The 26,811-nt window shown below is 38.1% G+C and overlaps 1 protein-coding gene across 1 annotated transcript in view; it reads left to right on the plus strand.

Annotated features, from left to right (window-relative positions):
* cin (Molybdenum cofactor synthesis protein cinnamon) overlaps positions 1–26,811 on the plus strand; it is a 321,839-nt gene that overhangs the window by 35,375 nt on the left and 259,653 nt on the right. The window contains exon 4 of the mRNA XM_090376470.1: positions 24,570–24,627. Coding sequence (XP_090232596.1) covers positions 24,570–24,627 — 58 coding nt within the window. The remainder of the gene's footprint in view (positions 1–24,569; positions 24,628–26,811) is intronic.

Genomic DNA, 26,811 nt, shown 5'->3' on the forward strand with positions numbered 1-26,811 from the left:
TTTGGGTAGATTATGGTCCATTTTTTCTTCTCAGAAATCCCATGCTGAAGAGGTGGTATCGTACAAAATTAACCGTCCATTATATGATGACATATTGGAAATTTGAGGGTTCCATTATATGATTTGAGGGTCTCCATATTATAGCACAGCAAAAGGCATTGTTGTGGCCTTTGTGAATTAACCAGCTTCAGAGATTAGAAGTATTGCAGCAAATATGAAAAAAGCAAAAGGCTCAAGCTAATGGAAGTGCTGTGGCTCAGAGGAGAACTGAGGGAGGCAGTTGCCTTCTGAATCACAGCCTTTTAAAATGCACTGCTTGCATGATGTTTGTGGAGCATTCAGGTACGGGACATGATATTGCCATGTGGGATGTCTTTGTGTGTGTGTGCGATGCAAGGAGTGTATCAAAATCAGGCAACAACTCAGCGTTGTTATGGGCCTATATGAGAGCTGGAAGGACAGGGTGGATACCCTCGAAGGAACTAAATTGAAGGGCCCATCAAGCTCTCAGCTGCCCACATCAACGCCAGAGCTTGCACTTGGTCATCAATTAACACCGCGGCAACCCCCAAGGCAGAATCCACTGGTCCCACAGGAACTAGTAGTTGTTGGTGACTCTTTGTCAGGGAAACGGAGAAATTGCTTTGTAAAAAGGATAGGTGGAACAGGACCAGGGTATGTCTGCCAGGGGCAAAGGTTGATGACGTTGTAGAGCGGATATCATCTTTTAAGGGCACAAAAGGTGATATAGTTGTACACGTTGGCACTAATGATATCAAGAGTAGGAGACTGGCAGAATTACTTAACAAGTACAGGTCACTGTTGAAAAAAAGCCGTGAATTAGGGTGGAATTTGAAAGTGTCTGCAATTCTGCCCAGACACGATAGGAGGTAGTATGTGATAACAGCCTTGTCGATCAATTCGGCCCGGGAAAGATTGTGCAAGGCTCAAGGGGTAGAATTTTTTTCAGCCTGGACTGTACTTGTTAACAGGAGAGACTGCTTCTACAGGGATGGGATACACTTAAATAGAAAGGATGCAAGAATATTTGCTGATGCTATCGAGGTAGTGTTAGGTGGATCGGAAAACTGCTAGCTTGGGGGGAGACAAAGACTAATAGATTAACAGTAGCCACTGGCAGAGGTGAAAGAGATTCTTGCACTCCTTCTATTGGAATGAGCAGAAGCCTCAAAAACAAGATGCAGGATATTTCAGAGACTACTGGTAGTCATTGCAGTACAAGTAAACACATGGGTTGTGTTAGGGTAGCTAAGAATAGAAACAGGTGCATGTATACTTCCGTGTACACCAATGCTAGGAGTTTAGAAAATAAATTTGATGAATTTGAGGTGTTGCTCAAAACATCAAAGGCAGTTATTGTTGGGATTTAAGAAATGTGGTGTCACACAGATATAATGAATGCAGAACTGGAATTTGGGGAGTACAATGTGTACAGAAAGGATAGACAGGTTAGGAAGGGAAGAGGGGTTATGCTATTAGTTAAGAAACACATAAAATTCAAGGAAGTGAAGCCAGTCGACAGTGCAGTGTCGAGTCAGTTTGGTGTGACATAAGCACTGGGAGATCAAAATTGAGAGTAGGAGTGTGCTATAGGCCTAATGACTCCGATGAGTATAATAAGAAACTGTACAGGGAAATAGAGTGGGCCACTAAATCAGAGAGTCTAATAATGGGGGATTTTAATTTCCCAGATATTGACTGGAATTTGGGGGCTGGTCACTCACATACTAGCAAGGCTTTTGTGGATTTATTGGATGATTGTTTTCTACATCAGTATGTTCGGGAGGCAACTAGAGGGAGTAATACTCTTGATTTGATTATCAGTAGTGATTCTTCATGCATTAAGAATCTGCAGATAAATGAACCACTAAGTGGCAGTGATCGCTGTGTGCTGAATTGGGATTTACTCAAAGAGTTAACTACCATTAGGGGTAAAGGGAAGGGTTATTGCTTTCGTAAAGGCGACTACGATGGACTGAGACAGTATTTAAATTCTATACAGTAGGACGAACTGATGATGTTACCAACAGCAAATTCAAAATGGGAAGCATTCAATGAACTTACCTTGGAAGCTACTAGGCTTTACATACCAACTAAGAAATATTGTTCAAGGTTTAGGCCTAAATGGATGTCAGATGAACTAATGAGACATACGGCAGAGAAAAAAAATGCATGGGATAAATACACATTAACACATGACACAGAAGCCTATGATAGATCTAAGTTACAAAGGAGGTTAGGTAGGCGAAGGCAGGTTACGAGAAATCATTGGCAAGGGATTCAAAGAAAAACAGCAAAGAGTTCTTTACTTATGTAAAATCTAGAAGGAAGGGGATGAATCAGATTGGTCCACTTGATATCGATGGTAACTGTTGATGATCCTGCTCAGGTAGCTAATAAACTAAATGAATATTTTGCGTCGACATTCACACATGAGGAGTTATTCAGCGAGGGAAATGCCAGGGGCGTATTCAACTCTGGCAGTAAGCTAGAGAATCTTGTAATAACTGAGAGTAAAGTGGAGGAGAAATTGTTGAAGATAAACACAAGAAAGGCACCTGGGGTGGATGGGATCTATCCAGTTATATTAAAGGAGGCAGCAAACGAAGAAAGTAAACCCTTAGCCATAATTATGAGAGCTTCCTTGGACTCATGGGAAGTACACATGGACTGGAGATGTGCAAATGTGACCCCTAATTCACAAAGGAGCATCAAAGGCTGACACAAGTAATTATAGACCTGTGAGTTTAACTTCTGTACCAGTAAAATTAATGGAGACACTGGTTAAAGAAACACTTCAGGATCATCTAGACAAGACTTCAATTATAGCTCAGACACAGTATGGTTTTGTTAAGGGTAAGTTAATTTGATTGGATACTATGATGCAGTCACAAAAGAACTGGATGCACGGAATAACTTTGATATTATATACTTGGATCTTAGAAAGGCTGTTGATACTGTTGCACAAGGAAGACTACTGCACAAATTGGAGCAGTGTGACATTGGAGGCAAATTGCTGCTATGGATAAAGGGGTGGTTGAGGGGGAGAAGACAGTGAGTGGTAATCAATGGACACTGCTCATGGTGGACTAATGTTATTAGTGGAGTCCCTCAGAATTCAGTGTTGAGTCCATTATTGTTTTCTGTATTTATAAATGATATTGACGAAGGTTGACAGGGTTGTCAAGGACACTAGTGACATTATGCTGCTGCAACAGGGTCTGGAAAGGTTGAGCAGATGTGCTGAGAGGTGGCAAATGAAGTTTAGCATTGACAAATGTAAGGTACTACATATGGGAAATGGCAACCCCAGAGCAACGTATCAACTCCGTGGTACGACACTGACAGTGGTAGAGAATGAAAGGACATGGGGGAGGTTGTGCAGGCAGATATGAAGTTCTCTGAGCAGTGCAGACAGGCTGCAAGAGTAGCTCATGGTGTATTGTCTATGATATATAGGAATTTTTCTAGCAGGGATAAGGAGGTGATTATTCTCTTGTATAAGGCAATGGTCAGGCCACACCTAGAGTACTGTATATAGGTCTGGAGGCCTCATTTCAAGAAGGATGTAGAGCTGCTGGAATGAGTACAGAGAAGGGCAACAAGATTAGTGAATGGAACAAATGGGTGCTCTTACGAAGAAAGGCTTAAGTTCTGCAAATTACAGTGTCTTGAGACTAGGCACCAGCGAGGTGATCTGATAGAGGTGTATAAAGCCTTTAATGGTTTGAGCATGCTCAGTGCTGATGGGATTCTTCCTCTTGCTCAGAATAATCACCTGAGAGGGATAAATTCAAATTGAGGAAAGACAGATGTAGGATAGACGTGCGGAAATTTGCCTTTAGCCAGCGGGTGGTTGGTCGGTGGAACAGACTTCCATCCCTTGTCGTGGAAGTTGATAGCCTAAATAAGTTTAAGGCTCAGCTGGACAGGTATTTCGAATGAACAGAGGGGTGAAGTGGAAGTGGTTTTTTTTTTTTTTTTGCCTGATGTTGCATAAGCTTGCGTTTTTGCATCAAATGCCTCTGCTAATGCTAAAATGCTAAACTAGAGCTAATAATTCATTTTAATTGTCATATTTGCATTTAGCACATTAACATTAGTCAAAATTGACTAATTTTATTGCTGTAACATTTTAGCTATTGAAGTGTTATTATGGAAAATAAAAGCTACAGTAAGTTGCCTAAAGTAAGTAGCTTTGAAGAAGCACTTTGCAATATGCTCAGTGAATTTGACAAATTTCCAGTTGATGGCTGTAATTGTGTTCGTGAAATGACTTATCTGAAATCAAAATTTGATGATCACAAGGATATCCTGAAGCAAATTCTTTCATTGAATGATCTTGTGACATTAGCTGGCTATAAAGTTCCCTGGATTTTGGCTCAGAAGAAGAAACTATTTTGCAATGCTGAGATGGTTAACAAAATTATTAACATGGTGATATCAACTCTAATGGAGAATTATGATTGGAAGATGAAGATAATACCCTTCAAAAAGGTCAGAATTTGCAGCTAAGTCATAGGATGGTTAGCATTAGCAAGGACACATGATGCAAGAAAGCAAGCTTATACAGCATCAGCCAAAAAAAAAACACCCCCCGCTTCTCATTTCACTCATCCTCCTGCTCCAAATGCTTGTCTAGTTCTGCCTTGAATCTGATTAAGCTATCCACCTCTTCAACGACAGATGGAAGTTTGTTCTAGCAATCAACCACCTGCTGGCTAAAGGCAAACTTCCACACATCTATCCTACAGTTGCCTTTCTTCAATTTGAATTTATGCCCTCTCAGGCAATTATTTTGAGCAAGAGAAAGAATCCCATCAGCATTGAACATATTCAAACCATTCAAGGTTTTATACACCTCAATCAGATCACCTCGCAGGTGCCTAGTTTCCAGACACTGCTTGTTCACAGAGTGCTGGAATTATTGGAAAATGTAGAATGGCAACTAGTTCAACAATTAAAAGATTGTGTTTTTCCTTCGCCATGAACAAGTGAACCGATTTTACTAGCATTAGCATTAATAGTGGCATATGATTCAAGAAAGCAAGCTTATACAGCATCAGCAAAAAAAAAAAAAAAAAACACTTCCTATTTTGCGTATCCATTTGCTCCCAAAGTTTCTCCAGTTCTTTATTACATTTATTTAAGCTGTCAACTTCTATTTGTTGTTTTGGAAACAACAGATAGAAGTTTGTTCCAGCAATCAACCTCCTGTCTGTTGTTTTGGAAACAACAGATAGAAGTTTGCTCCAGCAATCAACCTCCTGCTGGCTAAAGGCAACTTTCCACACATCAGTTTTGCAACTGTCTTACCTCAATTTGAATTTATTTATCCTTCAAGTGCATAATCTGAGCAAGAGCAAGAATCCTATTAGCATTGAGCTTACTCAAACCATATACACCTCAATCGGATCCCCTACTCTTCTGATGCTGCAATTTGCAGAACTTAAGTCTTTCTTCGTAAGAGCACTCCTTTGTTTCCCTCACCGATGTTGCCTTTCTCTGTCCTCATTCCAGCAGCTCTACATCCTTCCTAAAATGAGGCCTCCAGACTAGGACTCACAATTACGGAAAAAAATATTAATACCGGTATTTTGGTATTTTTAATTTATGAAACTGGGATACCTGTATTAATACTGGTATTCAAAAAAAAAACATTTTTCGGAATAAATTTTGATGACATTTAGGTGCAGTAAAGTAAGGAAAAAACAAGTAATTACTTGAATTCACATTTTAAATCAAACTTTTATTACTAGGCTTTACATACCAACTAAGAAATATTGTTCAAGGTTTAGGACTAAATGGATGTTAGATGAATTAATGAGACATATGGCAGAGAATAAAAATGTGTTCCACAGGCTTCCTTCTGTTTTAACGTGCCTGCCAATTAGCATTCTCAGTGAATCACTCGGCTTCCGAAAAGGCTGCACACTAATATGTGTTTCCAGAAGACCTGGGTTAGCATTAGCATTAGTAGAGGCATATGATGCAAGAAAGCAAGCTTATTCAGCATCAGCCAAAAAAAAAAAAAAAAAAAAAGCACAACTACTACTCGCATTTCACCCCTCCGTTCGTTCGAAATACTTGTCCAGCTGAGCCTTAAATTTGTTTAGGCTATCAACTTCAACAACAAGTGATGGAAGTCTATTCCATAAACCAACTGCCCGCTGGCTAAAGGCAAATTTCCGCACATCTGTCCTTCCTCAATTTGAATTTATGTTCTCTCAGGTGATTATTCTGAGCAAGAGGAAGAATCCCATCGGCATTGAGCATGCTCAAGCCATTCAAAGCCTTATACACCTCTATCAGATCACCTCGCCGGTGCCTAGTCTCCAGACACTGTAATTTGCAAAACGTAAGCCTTTCTTCGTAAAAGCACCCCTTTGTTCCATTCACTAATCTTGTTGCCCTTCTCTGTACTCGTTCCAGCAGCTCTACATCCTTCTTGAAATGAGGTCTCCAGACCTGTATACAGTACTCAAGGTGTGGCCTGACCAATGCCTTATACAAGGGAATAATCACATCCCTATCCCTGCTAGAAAAATTCCTTTATATCATTGACAAGACACCATGAGCTACTCTTGCAGCTCGTCTGCACTGCTCAGAGAACTTCATATCTGCCTGCACAATTACCCCAGGTCCTTTTCATTCTCTACCACTGTCAGCGTAGTACCACAGAGTTGATACGTTGATCTGGGGTTACTGTTTCCCATATGTAGTACTTTACATTTGTCAATGTTAAACTTCATTTGCCATCTCTCAGCCCATCTGCTCAACCTTTCCAGATCCTGTTGCAGCAGCATAGCATCAGTAGTGTCCTTAACAACCATGCCAACCTTTGTATCTTCTGCAAACTTGGACATTAAGCTTGATATACCATCATTTATATCATTTATAAATACAGAAAACAACAATGGACCCAACACTGAACCCTGAGGAACTCCACTAATAACATTAGTCCACGACGAGCAGTGTCCATTGATTACCACTCTCTGTCTTCTTCCCTTCAGCCACCCCTTTATCCACAGCAGCAATTTGCCTCCAATGTCACACTGCTCCAATTTGTGCAGCAGTCTTCCATGTGCAACAGTATCAAAAGCCTTTCTAAGATCCAAGTATATAATATCAAAGTTATTCCCTGCATCCAGTTCTTTTGTGACTACATCATAGTATCCAATCAAATTGGGCAGACAAGACCTGCCCTTAACAAAACCATGCTGTGTCTGAGCTATAACTGAATTCTTGTCCAGATGATCCTGCAGTGCTTCTTTAACCAGTGCCTCCATTAATTTTCCTGGAACCGAAGTTAAACTAACAGGTCTGTAATTACTTGTGTCAGCCTTTGATCCTCCTTTGTGAATTGGGGTTACATTTGCACATCTCTAGTCTATAGGTACCTCCCCTGAGTCCAAAGCTCTCATTATTATGGCTAGTTGTTTGCTTACTTCCTTTGCTGCCTCCTTTAATATAACTGGATAGATCCCATCCACCCCGGGTGCCTTTTTTATGTTTATCCTCAACAATTTCTCCTCCACTTTCCTCTCAGTTATTAGAAAATCATCTAGCTCACTGCCAATGTTTACTTCACCTACGACATTCCCCTTCCTGAATAACTCCTCATGTGTGAATGTAGATGCAAAATACTTGTTTAGATTGTCAGCCACCTGAGCAGGATCCTCAACTGTTGAACCATCAACATCCAGTGGACCAATCTGATTCATCCCTTTCCTTCTTGAGTTTAAATAGGTAAAGAACTCTGTTCTGTTTTTCTTTGCATCCTTTGCCAAGGATTTCTCATAATCTGCCTTTGCCTGCCTAATCTCCTTTGTGACTTGGTTACAGACCAACTTATATCTATCATAGGCTGCCTACTCTCCTTTGTGACTTGGTTACAGACCAACTTATATCTATCATAGGCTTCCGTGTCCTCCATTAATTTGTATGTATCCCATGCATTTTTCTTCTCTGCCTTATGTCTCATTAGTTCATCTGACAACCATTTAGGCCTGAACAATATTTCTTGGTTGGTATGTAAAGCCTGGTAGCTTCCAAGATTAGTTCCTTGAATGCTTCCCATTTTGAATTTGCTGTTGGTAGCATCATCAGTTGGTCCCACTGTATAGAATTTAAATACTGTCTCAGCCCATCACAGTCGCCTTTGCAAAAGCAAAAACCCTTCCCTTTACCTCTGATGGTAGTTACCTCCTTGAGTAAATCCCACTTCAGCACACTGTGATCACTGCCACCTAGTGGTTCCTTTATCTGCAGATTCTTAATGCATGAAGAATCACTACTGATAATCAGATCAAGAGTATTACTCCCTCTAGTTGCCTCCTGAACATGCTGTTGTAGAAAACAATCATCCAATAAATCCACAAAAGCCTTGCTAGTTTGTGAGTGAGCAACCCACAAATTCCAGTCAATATCTGGGAAATTAAAATCCCCCATTATAAGACTCTCTGATTTACTGGCCCATTCTATTTCCCTGTACAGTATCTTATTATACTCATCAGAGTCATTAGGCCTATAGCACACTCCTACTCTCAATTTTGATTTACCCATGCTTATGTCACACCAAACTGACTCGACACTGCCCTGTCCATCGATGTCGACTGGCTTCACTTCCTTGGATTTTATGTGTTTTTTAACTAATAGCATAACCCCTCCTCCCTTCCTATCCTGTCTATCCTTTCTGTAGACGTTGTACTCCCCAAATTTCAGTTCTGCATTCCTTATATCTGTGTGACACCATGTCTCTGATATCCCAACAATATCTGCCTTTGATATTTTGAACAAAACCTCAAATTCAATATGGCCATATTGAATGGGTTTAATATGACCATCTAACAGTTACTTCAGGACAATAAATCTTGTGTTCTAAATTTACTCTGAGAAGTAAAGAGCAAATTGCAACTTCAATAATATGCGTTGTGATTTTCATCCAGAGTTACCTCATAGATAAGGGGGCCCCGGAGTGACTGCAATTAATGGTTCTTTAAATAAGCTTATTCAGTGAATATTATGTGCAACTAGGAAGAATGGTCAAGAGACAAAAAGGAAAAAAGGGTAAACAAACAAAACAGGGTTTATTAAAAATACAAAATTATACAGCAGATTATTAAACAAAATATATCATGATTTGTGTGACACTTATACAAGGCAGATTAGATACAGCTAGATAGCAGGTTAAAACATTACTGCTGTTGGTATAGCTGGAAATAGTGTTCTTCATGTCAGCTTTTTGCTTGTCACTCTTACAGGTATCAAAAATATTGTTGTTTTACAACTGTTCTAATACTAGAACAGGAAACTATATTAACTTAACAGTGTAATTGGTATTTTGACAACTAGGTTGATATGTCACATTATCTGTTAAAACTGAGTACTAAGAAAATGATACAATTGCCTGATAGTCTATGAGGAAAGATGTCTTGCAAATGCATTAAAACGAGTGTAAAAGGGTAGATTTGACTTTGGGCACTTTAGTATAGTTTTTCTTAAACAACAAGGGTTGACTTACCCGAATAATTCTGCACCGACTTGGGCGGGGGGGGGGGGGTGAAGTTCTGGACCAAACGTTCATTGTGGCTCTTTTCACATCTTTTCTTAGAGATTATTCTCCTTCTATGCTCACACACTCTCAAAAATCGGCCAAAAACTCCCGCTGTTCACTCCTTTCTGTCAAGTCTCACCCAAAGTTAACTCTCTTCCTTTCCTCTTTCAAATTATATATATATATCTCTGCATTCCCCTAACTGAAATTTCCCATCACCTTTCTCATCGCATGCATCAACAATGTGGGGAAAAGCATTACACATGTGACTGCCAACTCGTGGGATTTGACACTCTAAAAATAATGTTATATTGATGCGTTTATAGAGTTCTGATTACACAAGACGTGCTGTGTCTTGTTCTGCTAATTCTACTCTTATAACAATAGTCGCCTTCTGCCTACACCATTCTTGGGACATTACGTGTTTGACGCTTGCGCTTTACACAGAAGAACGGCGTGACATCATCGACCGACCAATAGTGGTGTAATATTTCAGCGGTCGCATCCCCTGGAGCGTTCGAAACGAAAGTAAAATGCACAAGCTCCGAAAGTGACGCTATTTCTTTTAGTTGTACAGGGAGCGGCAAAAGTATAGGGCACTATGAGGAATGAATGCTTCTCGAAAGCAAGCGAAACGGATAGAAATGAAAATATTTTTCTTAAATGCATGGGATACATATAAATTAATTGGGCGAAATGGAAGCCTATATTAGATATAAGCTGGTCTGTAAACAAGTCACAAAGGAGATTAGGCAGGCAAAGGGAGATTATGAGAAATTATGACAAGATTTTGACAAATTATGAGAAAAGGCAGATTATGAGTTAGGATAGCTAAGAAAAAGAACAGGTGCATGTATACCTGCATGTACACCAATGCTAGGAGTTTAGTAAATAAATTTGATGAATTTGAGGTATTGCTCAAAACATCAAAGGCAGATATTGTGGGGATTTCAGAGACGTGGTGTCACACAGATATAAGGAATGCAGAACTGCAATTTGAGGAGTACAATGTCCACAGACAGGATAGACAGGATAGGAAGGGAGGGGGGGTTATGCTATTAGTTAAGAAATACATAAAATCCAAGGAAGTGAAGCAAGTCGACATTGCTGGACAGTGCAGTGTCGAGTCAGTTTGGTGTGACATAAGCACTGGGAGATCAAAATTGAGAGTAGGAGTGTGCTATAGGCCTAATGACTCTGATGAGTATAATAAGAAACTGTACAGGGAAATAGAATGAGCCAGTAAATCAGAGAGTCTTATAATGGGGGATTTTAATTTCCCAGATATTGACTGGAATTTGGGGGCTGGTCACTCACACACTAGTAAGGCTTTTGTGGATTTATTGGATGATTGTTTTCTATATGAGCATGTTCGGGAGGCAACTAGAGGGAGTAATACTCTTGATTTGATTATCAGTAGTGATTCTTCATGCATTAAGAATCTGCAGGTAAATGAACCACTAGGTGGCAGTGATCACAGTGTGCTGAAGTGGGATTTACTCAAAGAGGTAACTACCATTAGGGGTAAAGGGAAGGGTTATTGCTTCATAAAGGCGACTACGATGGACTGAGACAGAATTTAAATTCTATACAGTGGGACCAACTGATGATGTTACCAACAGTAAATTCCAAATGGGAAGCATTCAAAGAACTTATCTTGGAAGCTACTAGGCTTTACATATCAACTAAGAAATATTGTTTAAGGTTTAGGCCTAAGTGGATGTCAGATGAAATAATGAGACATATGGCAGAGAAGAAAAATGCATGGGATACATACAAATTAACTCGTGACACAGAAGCCTATGATAGATACAAGTTGATCTGTAACCAAGTTACAAAGGAGGTTAGGCAGGCGAAAGCAGATTACGAGAAATATTTGGCAAGGAATGCAAAGAAAAACAGCAAAGAGTTCTTTACTTATGTAAACTCTAGAAGGAAGGGGATGAATCAGATTGGTCCACTTGATATCGATGGGTCAACTGTTGATGATTCTGCTCAGGTAGCTAACAAACTAAATGAATATTTTGCATCGACATTAACACAGGAGGAGTTATTCAGCAAGGGGAATGCTAGAGGTATATTCAACTCTGGCAGTAAGCTAGAGAATCTTGTAATAACTGAGAGTAAAGTGGAGGAGAAATTGTTGACGATAAATACAAGAAAGGCACCTGGGGTGGATGGGATCTATCCAGTTATATTAAAGGAGGGCAGCAAAGGAAGTAAGCAAACCCTTAGCCATAATTATGAGAGCTTCCTTGAACTCAGGGGAAGTACCCATGGAGTGGAGATGTGTAAATGTGACCCCAATTCACAAAGGAGCATCAAAGGGAGACACAAGTAATTATAGATTTGTTAGTTTAACTTCTGTTCCCGGAAAATTAATGGAGACACTGGTTAAAGAAGCACTGCAGGATCATTTAGACAAGACTTCAGTTATAGCTCAGACACAGCATGGTTTTGTTAAGGGGAAGTCTTGCCTGACCAATTTGATTGGATACTATGATGCAGTCACAAAGGAACTGGATGCAGGGAATAACTTTGATATTATATACTTGGATCTTAGAAAGGCTTTTGATACTGTTGCACATGGAAGACTGCTGCACAAATTGGAGCAGTGTGGCATTGGAGGCAAATTGCTGCTATGGATAAAGGGGTGGTTGAGGGGGAGAAGACAGAGAGTGATAATCAATGGACACTGCTCATTGTGGACTAATGTTATTAGTGGAGTCCCTCAGGGTTCAGTATTGGGTTCATTATTGTTTTCTGTATTTATAAATGATATTGATGATGGTATGTCAAGCTTAATGTCTAAGTTTGCAGACGATACGATGGTTGGCAGGGTTGTCAAGGACACTACTGACACTATGCTACTGCAACAGGATCTGGAAAGGTGGAGGAGATGGGCTGAGAGGTGGCAAATGAAGTTTAACATTGACAAATGTAAAGTACTACATATGAGAAACAGCAACCCCAGAGCAACGTATCAACTCTGTGGTACTACACTGACAGTGGTAGAGAATGAAAGGAACCTGGGGGTGGTTGTGCAGACAGATATGAAGTTTTCTTAGCAGTGCAGACGGGCTGCAAGCTCATGGTGTATTGTCGATGATATTAATAGCAATTTTTCTATCAGGGATAAGGAGGTGATTATTCCCTTGTATAAGGAAATGGTCAGGCCACACCTAGAGTACTGTATACAGGTCTGGAGGCCTCATTTCAAGAAGGATGAAGAGATGCTGGAAAGTGTACAGAGAAGGGCAACAAGATTAGTGAATGGAACAAGGGGGTGCTCTTACGAAGAAAGGCTTAAGTTTTGCAAATGACAGTGTCTGGAGACTAGGCACCAGCGAGGTGATCTGATACAGGTGTATAAAGCCTTGAATGGTTTGAGCATGCTCAATGCTGATGAGATTCTTCCTCTTGCTCAGAATAATCACCTGAGAGGGCATAAATTCAAATTGAGGAAGGATAGATGTAGGATAGACGTGAGGAAATTTGCCTTTAGCCAGCGGGTGGTTGGTTGGTGGAACAGACTTCCATCCCTTGTCGTGGAAGTCGATAGCCTAAATAAGTTTAAGGCTCAGCTGTACAGGAATTTAGAATGAACAGACGGGTGAAGTGGAAGTGGTTATTTTATTTATTTATTTTTTTTTTATTTTATTTTATTTTTTTTTTGGCTGATTCTTCATAAGCTTGCTTTCTTTTATCAAATGCCTCTACTAATGCTAATGCTAAATCTTTGGCAAAGGATGCAAAGAAAAACAGCAAAGAGTTTTTTACCTACGTAAACTCTAAAAGGAAAGGGATGAATCAGATTGGTCCAATGAATATTGATGGTTCAACTATTGATGATCCTGTCCAGGTGGCTAACAAACTAAATGAGTATTTTGCATCTACATTCACACATGAGGAGTTATTCAGGGAGGGGGAATTCCAGAGGTGAATTAGACTCTGGCAGTGAGCTAGATGATTTTGTAATAACTGAGAGGAAAGTGGAGGAGAAATTGTTGAAGATAAACATAAAAAAAGTCACCCAGGGTGGATGGGATCTATCTAGTTATATTAAAGGAGCCAGCAAAGGAAGTAAGCAAACCCTTAGCCATAATTATGAGAACAGCTTTGGATTTATGGGAAGTACCCATGGACTGGAGATGTGTAGATGTGACCCCAATTCACAAAGGAGGATCAAAGGGCGACACAAAGATGCATTGCAGGATCATCTAGACAAGACTGCAGCAATAATTCAGACACAGCATGGGTTTGTTAAGGGAAAGTCTTGTCTGACAAATTTGATAGGATATTATGATGTGGTTACAAAGGAACTGGATGCAAAAAACAATTTTGATATCATATACAGGAAACCCTTGATTAGTGCGGTTAATGAATCCTTGAAATATACCGCACATATTAAAACCGCACTAATCAAACTTAAGAAACAATGGGAATAATTATAATGAATCCTTGAAAATTATGAAATTGTAAAAATGTATTTTTTCTTACTCAATACGTACCTATAATGCACTGCATAGTTCTTAAATTATTAAGGAATAAATTTAAAAAAAGATAGTATGATTTAAATTTTAATTTTTGCAAAAAAAACTTATCTAACTTCGATTGAACAGTGGTAGCTTTCTTCCTTTCCTCCATGATTTTGCGATAACAATCAATTTGCTTATCTAACCCTCAACGAACGTTCATGCTTCTCTCTGCATCTGGATCAATCTCTAGTATGAGTTCTTTTGCTTTTTAAAGTGTATTAAATAGTTCAAGTTTTTTGAATGAAATTTCTTTGGGAGCAAATTGCTTTTCTTCTGCTTCATTTTCGTCTTCTTCCTCGTATGCATGTTGATGCTCAATTTCAAGAAGATCGTCGTTACTTAAGTCTTTTGAATGCGATTCCAATAATTCTCTAACGTTTTCTGAATCTACTTCCTCAAAGCCGAGGTCTTTTCCAATTGTAGTAATTTCATCAATAACTTTGTTCACAGGATTAATGAAACCGCAAAAATCATTTGCGCATTCAGGCAAAAGATTCTGCCAGACAGCTCTCATGCAGCTGTTCGTCATTTCTTCCCACGATTTGTGTATGTTCTCAACTGCTTCTTTAATATCATAATATTAAAGAAGTTTAATATTAATAATAAAAGAATAAAAGAATATGAGTTACCAGAGCAAATTTCAATTTCAGAGTGGTATGGGGTGCTGCTGTCGCGCATTTTGGAGTCGATTCCCATTCATTTAAGTTAGAAGACCCTGGTGAGTGCGTGTCACGTATTTGCCACTTTAGGCGCCGTTGTGAGTTGCCAAGCACCGCAAGAAAAAAACAGCGCACTAATCAAATTTGATAACGCATATATTAAGGGGATAGTATCAAAAAAATTTTGCGCACTAATTAAAACCGCATTGTTCAAAACCGCATTAATCAAGGGTTTCCTGTATTTGGATTTCAGGAAAGCTTTTGACACTGTTGCGCATGGAAGACTATTGTACAAATTGGAGCAGAATGGTATTAAGGGTAAGTTGCTACAATGGATAAAAGGATGGTTAAGTGCGAGAAGACAGAGGGTGGTAATCAATGGGTGCTGCTCTTCTTGGACTAATGTTATTAGTGGAGTCCCACAGGGTTCGGTGTTAGGTCCACTGTTGTTTTGTATATTTATCAATGATATTGATGAAGGTATATCAGGCTTAATGTCGAAGTTTGCAGATGATACAAAGGTTGGCAGGGTTGTTAATGACAGTAATGGCAGTGTGCTACTGCAACAGGATCTGGGTAATTTGGGCAGATGGGCTAAGAAGTGGCAACTGAAGTTTAACCTTGACAAATGCAAAGTACTGCATATGGGTAGAAGTAACCCCAGAGAAACGTACCAACTGTGTGGTACTACACTTAAGGTGGTAGAAAATGAAAAAGGCCTGGGAGTAATTGTGCAGTCAGATATGAAGTTCTCTGAGCAATGCAGACAGGCTGCCAGGGCAGGTCATGGGGTTTTGTCAATGATATATAGGAATTTTGCTAGCAGGGAAAAGGAGGTGATTATCCCTCTGTATAAGGCAATGGTCAGGCCACGCCTTGAGTACTGCGTACAGGTCTGGAGACCTCATTTTAGGAAGGATGTAGATTTACTTGAGCGGGTACAGAGAAGGGCAACAAGATTGGTGAGGGGAATGAAGGGATCCTCTTACCAAGAGAGGCTTAAATTCTGCAAATTGCAGTGGCTGGAAACTAGGCACCTGCGCGGTGATCTGATTGAGGTATATAAGGCCTTGAATGGATTGAGCACGCTGAATTCTGATGGGATCCTTCCACTTGTTCAGATTACGAACCTAAGGGGGCATAAATTCAAATTAAGAAAAGACAGATGTAGAATAGATGTGCGGAAATTTGCCTTTAGCCAGCGGGTGGTTAATTGCTGGAACAAACTTCCATCTGTCGTTGTGGAAGTTGATAGCTTGAATAAATTTAAGGAGGAACTGGACAGGCATTTGGAGGGAATGGTGTGATTTTTTTTTTTTTTTGGCTGATGCTGCATAAGCTCATACATTTACATTCTTGCATCACATGCCACTACTACTACTACTACAAGTAATTATAGACCTGTTAGTTTAACTTCTGTTCCAGAAAAATGAATGGAGGAACTGGTTAAAGAAGCACTGCAGGATCATCTAAACAAGACTTCAGTTATAGCTCAGACACAGCATGGTTTTGTTAAGGGAAAGTCTTTCCTGACCAATTTGATTGGATACTGTGATGTGGTCACAAAGGAACTGGATGCAGGGAATAACTTTAATATCATATATTTGGATCTTAGAAAGCCTTTTGATACTGTTGCACATGGAAGACTACTGTACAAATTGGAGCAGTGTGTGGCATTGGTGGCAAATTTCTGCTATGGATAAAGGCATGGTTGAGTGGGAAAAGACGAAGAGTGGTACTCAATGGACACTGCTCATTGTGGACTAATGTTATTAGTGGAGTCCCTCAGGGTTCAGTGTTGGGTCCATTGTTGTTTTCTGTATTTATAAATGATATTGATGATGGTAAATCAAACTCAATGTCCAAGTTTGCAGATGATACGAATGTTGGCAGGGTTGTTAAGGACGCTAATGACAGTACGCTGCTGCAACAGAATCTAGAAAAGTTGAACAGATTTACTGAGAGGTGGTAAATGAAGTTTAACATTGACAAATGTAAAGTACTACATATTGGAAGCAGTAACTCCAGAGTAACGTATCAACTCTGTGGTACTACACTGACAGTGGTAGGGAATGAAAAGGACCTGGGGGTAATTTTTGCAGGCAGATATAAAGTTTTCTGAGCAATGCAGATGGTCTGCAAGAGTAGCTCATGGTGTCTTGTCAATGATATACAAGAATTTTTCTAGCAGGGAAAAAGTGATTATCCCCTTGTATAAGGCAATGGTCAAGCCACACCTTGAGTGTGGCTTGACCATTGCCGTGCATACAGGTCTAGAGGTCTCATTTTAAGAAGCATGTAGAGTTGTTGGAACGAGTACAGTGGAGGGCAACAAATTTAGTGCATGGAACAAAGTGTTTCTCTTACGAAGAAAGGCTTAAGTTTTGCAAATTACAGTGTCTGGTGACTAGGCACCTGCGAGGTGATCTGATTGAGGTGTATAAGGCCTTGAATGGTTTGAGCAGGCTCAATGCTGATGGGATTCCTACTCTTGCTCAGAATACTCACCTGAGAGGGCATAAATTCAAATTGAGGAAAGACAGTTGTAGTATAGATGTGCAGAAGTTTGACTTTAGCCAGTGGGTTGTTGATTGGTGGAACAGACTTGCATCCTTTGTTGTGGAAGTTCATGGCCTAAATAAATTTAATGTTGAGGTGGACAGGTGTTTGAAACGAAGGGAGGGGTGAAATTGAAATGTGTTTTTTTTTTTTTGGCTGATGTTGCATAAACTTTCTTTCTTGCATCACATGCCTCTACTAATGCTAATGCTAATAATAAATATTGTAGCAAAAATTATTAAACATACGGTTATTTTAAAAACAAAAAAAATATGCATCCACACTACCTGTCCGAATGAAGTGAGTTCTTCAAAAAACTCAATAGTGTTATCGTTTAAACTGGATCTAATTTTGCTACATATTTAATTATCTGCAGAAAACATCCTTTGGGATTCTGTGCTGTTTGGTTCTTTATACTAGTAGACGAGTTGCAGTTTAATCCCCCACCCTGTTTATTCCCTCATCTTTAAAAAATCTTATTTCTTTTTTATCAAAAATAAAAATTATTTCCTTTTTGACTTTTTATGGCACTATATCCGTATTAACGAAAGAAAGGGACTGACAATTAAGCTTGGTGAGGAAACCAAATCTAAATTGTGGAGAGTTATTTATTTATTTATTAATTCTTATTTCCCTGTACCTTAGTATTGCTGTCAGTGGGGGCTTTTCTTGGGGCTTTTAATTTTAACTCTTTTGCACCTGCCATACAATTTTTTTTTTTTTTTTTGTCCTTGCCTTTTTCCCATTATAAAAATGAGGTCAGCATTTGATAGCCTAAATAAGTTTAAGGCTCAGCTGGACAGGTATTTTGAACGAACAGAGGGGTGAAGTGGAAGTGGGTTTTTTTTTTTTTTTGGCTGATGCTGCATAAGCTTGCTTTCTTGCATCAAATGCCTCTACTAATGCTAATGCTATTGTTTTGGCATGAAATTTTTACGGCCGGATGCCCTTCCCGACACCAACCCTCATCCTTTATCTGGACTGGGGATATGCGGTGGTCATTCCTTGACCTTTCCGCATCCTCCGTATTTTGGTGGTCATGGTCTTGAACCGCGGTCTAATCAAGAAGCATGTGCTACGCACTACTGCTCCTTCCCACCTGGCTACGGAGGCCCCACCTGCCATACCATTATATTCCTTAATTGCACTACTAGGCCTACTGCCAGTAATGGAAATATTTCCGTAATTATGTTTTCGTTATTCCTTAAGTGCTTTACATCCATACACACACTATACTTACTAAGGGAAATATATTTCTAAGATTTTGTCTTACAGTTTCATGAAGTTTTCAGGTTTCCATTGCATTTGTACTGCGTATAAAAATCCATCATTTGCAAATTCAGCAGTATTGATGATTTATCGTTGTCGATTCTATAACCATTATGTGAATAAATCATGATAATTATTTTTTAAATTAGTACCGAAAAACAGGTATTTTTGTACCAATACCAGGATTTGAATACCAGAAAAAAATGACGGGATCCCGGAATCTCTGTATTGTAAGCCCTACTCCAGACCTATATGTAATATGTAAGGTGTATTCTGACCATTGCCTTATACAAAGGAATAATCATCTCTTATTCCTGCTAGAAAAATTCCTGTATATCATTGACTAGACTCCATGACTTGCACTACTCAGAAAATTTCATAACTGACTGCACACGGACCTGGAGGTCTTTTTCGTTCTCAACTGCTGTGAATGTAGTACCACACTCTTGGTACGTTACTCTGGGGTTACTGCTATCCATATGCAGTACTTTCCATTTCTCAATGATAAACTTCAGTTGCCACTTCTCAGCCCATCTGCCCAACCTTTCTGGATCCTGTTGTAATATCATACTGTCATTAACAACCCTGTCAACCTTTATATCAATTGCAAACTTGGACATTAAGCCTGATATACTTTCAGTATCATTGATAAATACAACACCGAATTCTTGGGCCCAACACCGAATTCTTGGGGGCTCCACTCATAATATTAGTCCATGAAGAGTAGTGTTCATTGATAACCACTCTCTGTCTTCTCCTACTCAACCATCCCTTTATTCATAGCAGCAACTTGCCTTTAATGCCATGCTGCTCCAATTTGTAAAGCAGTCTTCATTGTGCAACAGTACCAAAAGAGAGAGCGAGAGTGAGTGTCTTTTATTGCACCACCTTCAATTGTAACAGTTACAGGATTGGATAGTGTTGCAAAGACCTTTCAAGGTCAAAAGACCAGGGAGTGACACTTGTAGAGATTATGACAACCAGATATATTATGGAAATAAATAAATTGACATTAAACAATTAAATGCTTTTTTTTATTGACTTAAATTGGCATATTAATTTATGTATTAAAGTTGCTTTATATTCCTAAGTAACAATACTTTAGTTTAAATGGAATTTAGATAGAGATTTTGTAGGTTATTACTTAGTATTGGTAAGGGTATCAAATACACTTGTGGACAGGTTTTGCAGTTCCCACGAACAAAAAGTTTATAATTATACTTAGCTGCTTTATTGACTTAATTTTTAGATTAAATTATTTCCTATAAGTAGCTTATAGACCTAGTCAAGCTCCGGGTTTATTTTGAATTTAGACAGCACGATTTGGAAAGTAAATAATACCTCGTGTCCGTAGATTAACTGTTCGTAACTTGCTGCCATTGTTAAACGATACGAGTGCTAGCGTAAGGTTTAACGGAAAACTAGATAGCGAGTATAGTAGTATCAGTTAATCAGTAAAATTTATTAATCTTATTAAATTTCATTGTCAATTGAATTGTACTTTTTTAACAAAATAAATATAGCAAACGTTATTACAATCATAAATTAATACATATAAGTTGACAGGTGATAAGAAAGTCATATAATGTAACTCGGAGATAATATTCAATACTGAAATACATATATATAGTGTTATAACTGCATTGGGATATAGGTTTAGGGTTATATTTTGTATTGGAATTTTAATGAACTTGAAGAGAAACTATGACTCAGACCAGAGCAGCAAAGCAAAACTCTCAAACTAGTGGAAGTGCTGTGGCTCAGGGGTGAACTGAGGAAGGGGGCGGTTGTTTTCTGAACCACAGTCTATTCAAATGCACTGCTTGTTTGATGTTTGTGGAGCAAACAGGACATGATATTGCCAAGGGAAATGTCTTTGTGTGTGCATGATGTAAGGAGTGTGGGGAAATCAGGCGACAACTCAGCATTGTTATTGGCTTATATGAGACCTTGAAGGACAGGGTAAATGCCCTCGAGGGATTTAAATTGAGGGCCCATCAATCTCTCAGCTGCCCACATCAATGCCAGAACTTGCACTTGAACATCATGCAACACAGCGGCAACCCCCAAGGCAGAATGCACTGGTCCCAAAGAAACTAGTTATAGGTGACTCTATTTTCAGGGAAACGGGGAACATATTGGGCAAAAAAAGGATAGATGGAACAGGACCAGGGTATGTCTGCCAGGGGCAAAGCTTGATGATGTTGTAGGGCAGATATCATCCTTTAAGGGCACAAAGGTGATATTGTTGTACACTTTCGCACTAATGATATTAAGAGTAGGAGACCGGCAGAATTACTTAACAAGTAATTCTGCCGGAATGGAACAAAGGGGTGCTCTTACGAAGAAAGGCTTAAGTTTTGCAAATTACAGTGTCTGGAGACTAGGCACCAGCGAGGTGATCTGATAGAGGTGTATAAAGCCTTGAATGGTTTAAGCATGCTCAATGCTGATGGGATTCTTCCTCTAGCTCAGAAAAATCACCTGAGAGGGCATAAATTCAAATTGAGGAAAGACAGATGTAGGATAGACGTGTGGAAATTTGCCTTTAGCCAGCGGGTGGTTGGTTGGTGGAACAGACATCCATCCCTTGTGGTGGAGGTTGATAGCCTAAATAAGTTTAAGGCTCAGCTGGACAGGTATTTTGAACGAACAGAGGGGTGAAGTGGAAGTGGGTTTTTTTTTTTTTTTTTTTTGGCTGATGCTGCATAAGCTTGCTTTCTTGCATCAAATGCCTCTACTAATGCTAATGCTAATGCTAATGCTAAGTAGAATGCTGAAAAAAAACCATGAGTTGGGGTTGAAATTTTCGACAATGCCCTCTGTGCTCAGTGATTGAGGGGGCTATGGCATGGGTGAACCCACAATCCTGTGTCTATAGCATCGGTTGACAGCAAAAATTTCTTTAGGTCGGCATCGATGTCCCGGGTTCGTCTGAGCATCTGGTAGGATAGGAAGCGATCTGATAAATGAAGATGTGAGTGAAGAGGGCAAATTGTTGGGGTGGCTCTGGCTGTGCAGGTGGAATACTCCAGCCACAGAGATCCCAGAATGAAGGAGAATTAGGCAGGCCTTTGCCTGCCTAACCTCCTTTGTGACTTGATTACAGACTAGTTTTTACCTGCCATAGGCTCCTGTGTCACCTGATACTTTATATGCATCCCATACATTTTTCTTCTCTGCCACGAGCCACATTACTTCATCTGACATCCATTTACATGGTTTATGAACATCCATTGTTCATAAACCTTGAACAGTATTTCTTAGTTGGTAGTCTTAAAAATTAAGTCCCTGAAGGCTTCCCATTTAGAATTCAATATTGGTGACATTATCAGTTGATCCCACTGTACAGAATTTAAAAACTGTCTGAGACCCCTGTAGTCACCTTTACGAAAGCAATAGCCCTTCCCTTTAGCTTGATGGTAATTACATCTTTAATAATTCCCACATCAGTACATTGTGATCACTGTCACCCAGTGGTTCCTTTATCTGCAAATTCCTAATGCATAAATAATCACTGCTGATAATCAGATCAAGAGTATTACTCTTTCTAGTTGCCTCTCGAACATGTTGCTGTAGAAAACAGTCATCCAATAAATCCACAAAAGCCTTGCTAGTGTGTGAGTAACCAACCCACAATTTCCAGTCAATATCTGGAAAGTTAAAATTCCCAATTATAAGACATTCTGATTTACTGTCCCCCTCTAGTTCTCTGCATAATTGCTCATTATACTCATCAGATTCATTAAGTTTATAACACACACCTACTCTCATTTTTCCTTTCCCAGTGCTTATGTCACACCAAAAAGACTCAACATTGCATTGTTCACCAACATGAATTGTATGCACTTCCTTAGATTTTGTGTTTCTTATCTAACAGCATAACCCCTCCCCCCTTCCTGTCTTGTCTATCCTTTCTGTTATGCATTGTACTCTCCAAATTCCAGTTCTGCACTGCTTGTCTGTGCATTGTGTGACACCATGTCTCTAATATCCCAACAATATCTGCCTTTGATGTCTTGACTATCACTTCAAGCTCATCAAATTTATTAACTATACTCGTAGCATTGGTGTACATGCAAGTATACATGCACCTGTTTCTACTCTTAGTTACCATAACACAGCCCATATATTTATTTCTTCCACTATGACTCCCAGCAGTCCTGAAAATCTCTATTGCCTTGCTTTCCAGGCTGCTGCTCATTCTGCTGCTCTCTAAAATAAATTATTATAACAATTAGTCAATAAAATGGCTAAATATAACTGAAAATTTGCCATTCGCCGGAGCTGCAAAACTTGTGAAACATGTGGATTGTATACCCTTACCGCTAAGTAATAAGCTACAAAATCTCTCTCTATCTAAGTTAAAATTCAAACTAAGCATGATAACTAGGAATATAAAACTACTCTAGAAAATAAGTTAATATGCCAATTTAAGTTAATAAAACAGAAAAAAAGTCTATTTTCCGTAGCCGTAAAAACTTCGCCTGCACAAGACTTCTCTAAAGGTATTGTGCAATAAATTCCATAGTGTTCTTGTGTCACTTGCTGTTTTTGAGTATACAGTAATATCTCGACTTATGCTACCCCGACTTACGTGAACTCGGAGTTACGCGGTTCTTGATTTTTTCGTTTGGCAACACTGCCGCCCACTATCTTCAAAGTCGTTTTTCATATGCTATCGATATACGGGGCGACGGCAGAGAGTGAGAGCGAAAGATGAACAAAATTCAACTTTGCTGCCGCATGAGCTGCACACATATACAAGAATTTGCATTCCAACTGTCATATTTCTATGTGTGCGTTCGAATTCGTGCTCAACTCTTGTCGTAAATTACATCGTTTTCACGAATAAAAAAACTTTCCAGGCTTTAAGGTTTCCAAAGACCGATTGACAATGATGGTCGGCGGGAATGCAGCTGGTGACTGCAAGTTAAAACCTCTCTTAATATATCGCTCCGAAAACCAAGAGTTTTAAAAAATATATCTAAAATTAACTTACCAGTGATTTGGAAGTCAAATCATAAAGCTTGGGTGACAATTGCAAGCTTGACAGAAGGTCTCAGCTCAATTGAAAAGGACTTAAAAATTTTAGAAAACAGACCCCAACGAAGAGCGCGTTATAGCTACAAAGCAAGGAATAAAAAATTATTAGCTTGCTACGAAGAAATTCTGCGTGAAAAAAAGAAGGCGCTGTGTCGTCAGACGAATTTGTTAGATTTTATGAAGCCATCAACATCGAAATAACTTTTTTACGTAACTCATTTATTTTTTTAATACATAATTTGTATTAATATGTATAAATAACTTCAATTTTATTAAATATTTTTCTTTTAAACTAGTGTTTTTGTTAGTCCTTGTTCCCAATTAAACAAAATGTATATGTATTTATATGCGAAGTCGTACCCCGACTTACGCGAATTCAACTTAAGCAATTTTCGTCGGACCCACCTATCGCGTATCTTCGGGGTATTACTGTACCTACAAATTTGGTAGCTTACAGTGAGGGATAAATTCAACAAACTTTCAACAATGACTGTTTCCATTTGATGTGGGAGATGGCAGGGTGCAGTAGAAGACAATATATTTTCCTTGTCAGTCATGTGAAAGATATTTATTGATGTATAACTAATTCTCATGTGTCTGCTGTTACGCACATTTTTATTTATTTATTCTTTCCTCTGAACATTTGGGTATATACATACAGACGTTTTTAACCTTATATCTGTTGTGCCCCTCCCCAATTGTTTGAGCAGCATATATATTTATTGATTGTTTCAATCTGTAAAATGTAAATGTGGTGATATACATTACAATGTTAACCATTTAGCATGAGCTTATATTGTTAAGAATGAGGTTGAGATTATTGCTTGTGAAAGTTTTTATTAATTTTAATATGAAAACTAAACTAAAAAAATAGTAATATTAAACACTAAATTCCTAAAATTTCTTTATTTTTTACCTTAGGCTGGACTGTGAAGTAATTAAACAGAAATGTGTACCAGATGAGATAGAAGAAATAAAAGTAGGATCATTAAACTTTGTAAACCTCTTTACTGTTATTAATGTCAGTTATGCAAAGTATTGATCTCTTCTGTAATTATAATGATTCCCTAGACCCTTAAGATAATTGTTTTCAGTTGGACTGTAAATCTTCACAGTTATTTAACCGAATACTTGTGGAAGAAACCAAATTATGATTTGATCTTTCCGCAGGAATTTTTAAGCATTATCTTGTAAGAAATATGCACATTACACACTTTATTATTATAATTACACCATTTACAGATTTTTATTAGAGTAAGGTATAAAGTTTGTTATTGTGAGTGGAGATTACTGATAGTTTCTAGTTCATTCTGTTAATTAGTAGTAGTGCAACAACGAATGACAAAAGTTTATGGATTTAGTTTCCATTTTTTTGATTATGGTGATTTGTACAGAACATTTTCTGCTTAGTTGAGAGTCATTTGGATATGAGCTATGATTATAAGATTTTCTTTTTTAGGTAGATTTAAAAAAACAACTACTGGCATCTCTGGTAGAATGATCAAAATGTGGATAGAGAATTAATGTTGCAATGGCAGAATGCTTTGAGGAGGCAAAGTATATATAGCATCTGTTTGAAATAAAGAATAAAGTAAAATAAATAAACAATAAATAAAATAAAATATTTCCCAAGTTTTATACAAAAGTATTTATATGTATTTATATACTTCTACCAAATATTAGTACAGTGCTATTGCAACATACCACACCTTGTTGTACTGCAGTTTTAGATATACCAAGTATAATCATGTTCTCCCACTCCCACCATCCAGAGGGGAAAAAAATGCAGTTTATGGCAAAATACAAATTTCAAAATAGATACAGACAAAAGCAAACTCTATATCTCGTAGAGGAGAACCAGGTGCTGCAGTCGTTTCCAAAGTACTGACCATAAAGTATGATCTCTTTCTGTATATTCCCATAATTGGATAATTAAATTTTTATAAAAATTCCTTAACTGGAGTAATTACTGTAGATGTTCAGCTTTCTCTTATCATGCTTCAGTTAAAGATGCAGTAAAAACATACAGTAGACTCTCGATTTTCCGGGATAGATAGTAAAATAAAAATCCCGGATAATCGATTTCCCAGTTAATCCAAAAATATATTAAGTCCCCGGCATACATTCCAGGACTTTTTACGTAAGTCGAGTTTTACATAACTAGGGAATGACTAATAAAATATTGCTCCTATGTCCGTGATATGCCAAAATTACAAAAACCGCATAATATCCTCAGAAGAATGAAGAAAAATAGTTATATATTTTTAATTAGTTCAATTAAAAACTTTATCTGGGGACAGCGGTGAAGTTGCTGGAGTGGCATATAAGAAAAGAAAACATTAAAGGAAGAAATTGTACAGTAAAAACTGATATGTATTTCATAGCCTTGGTTATCATAGTTGACTTCATTGGTGCCAGTCCCTTCACCACTTCTCGTATTCTGTCTTTTTCCTTTATTATTGTGTTCACTGTCGACACTGACAAATCTAAATTGTGCGTGATACTTGTTCATGTTTGACCATTTTAAAACCTCCTTATTTTAATTTTCTGATCTGAATCGATTGTTTTCCTTTTTTTTTTTTTTTTGACGTGAATACGTCTTTAAATTTGGTTTGGTATAGGGGAGCCTTTACGAAAACTCTAGCAACCAAAAAAAAGGCAAGATTTGTCACACTTATATCTCGTAATACTTATATCTCGTAAAATCATACTCGGTTCTCTCTCTCTCTCTCTCTCTCTCTCTCTCTCTCTCTCTCTCTCTCTCTGTATATATATATATATATATATATGAAATATTAAAATTATAAATATTATATGATATTTATTATAATAATATAACTATTATAATAAATATCATAACATTTATATGATATTTATTTATTTATTACATTTCATAATACAAATTATATATAAATATTTGATAAATATTTATTACAAATTATATATAAATGATAAATATTTATTATATTTCATAATACAAATTATATATATACAGTATATAATTTTATTCTTTATATAGAGGTGCTAAGTAAACATCAATTATAAATCACCACAAAATTAAAAAGATACTGTACACCTTTTTATAATGAAATAAACATATAAATTAAAAAATAATAATAAGTTTAAGTAACTTAAACCCAAATTACGTGGCGCCCCTGGAATG

Source organism: Mastigoproctus giganteus, chromosome 6 (genome assembly GCF_048544385.1).
Source record: "Mastigoproctus giganteus isolate SK-2022 chromosome 6, ASM4854438v1, whole genome shotgun sequence".
Classification (NCBI taxonomy): domain Eukaryota; kingdom Metazoa; phylum Arthropoda; class Arachnida; order Uropygi; family Thelyphonidae; genus Mastigoproctus; species Mastigoproctus giganteus.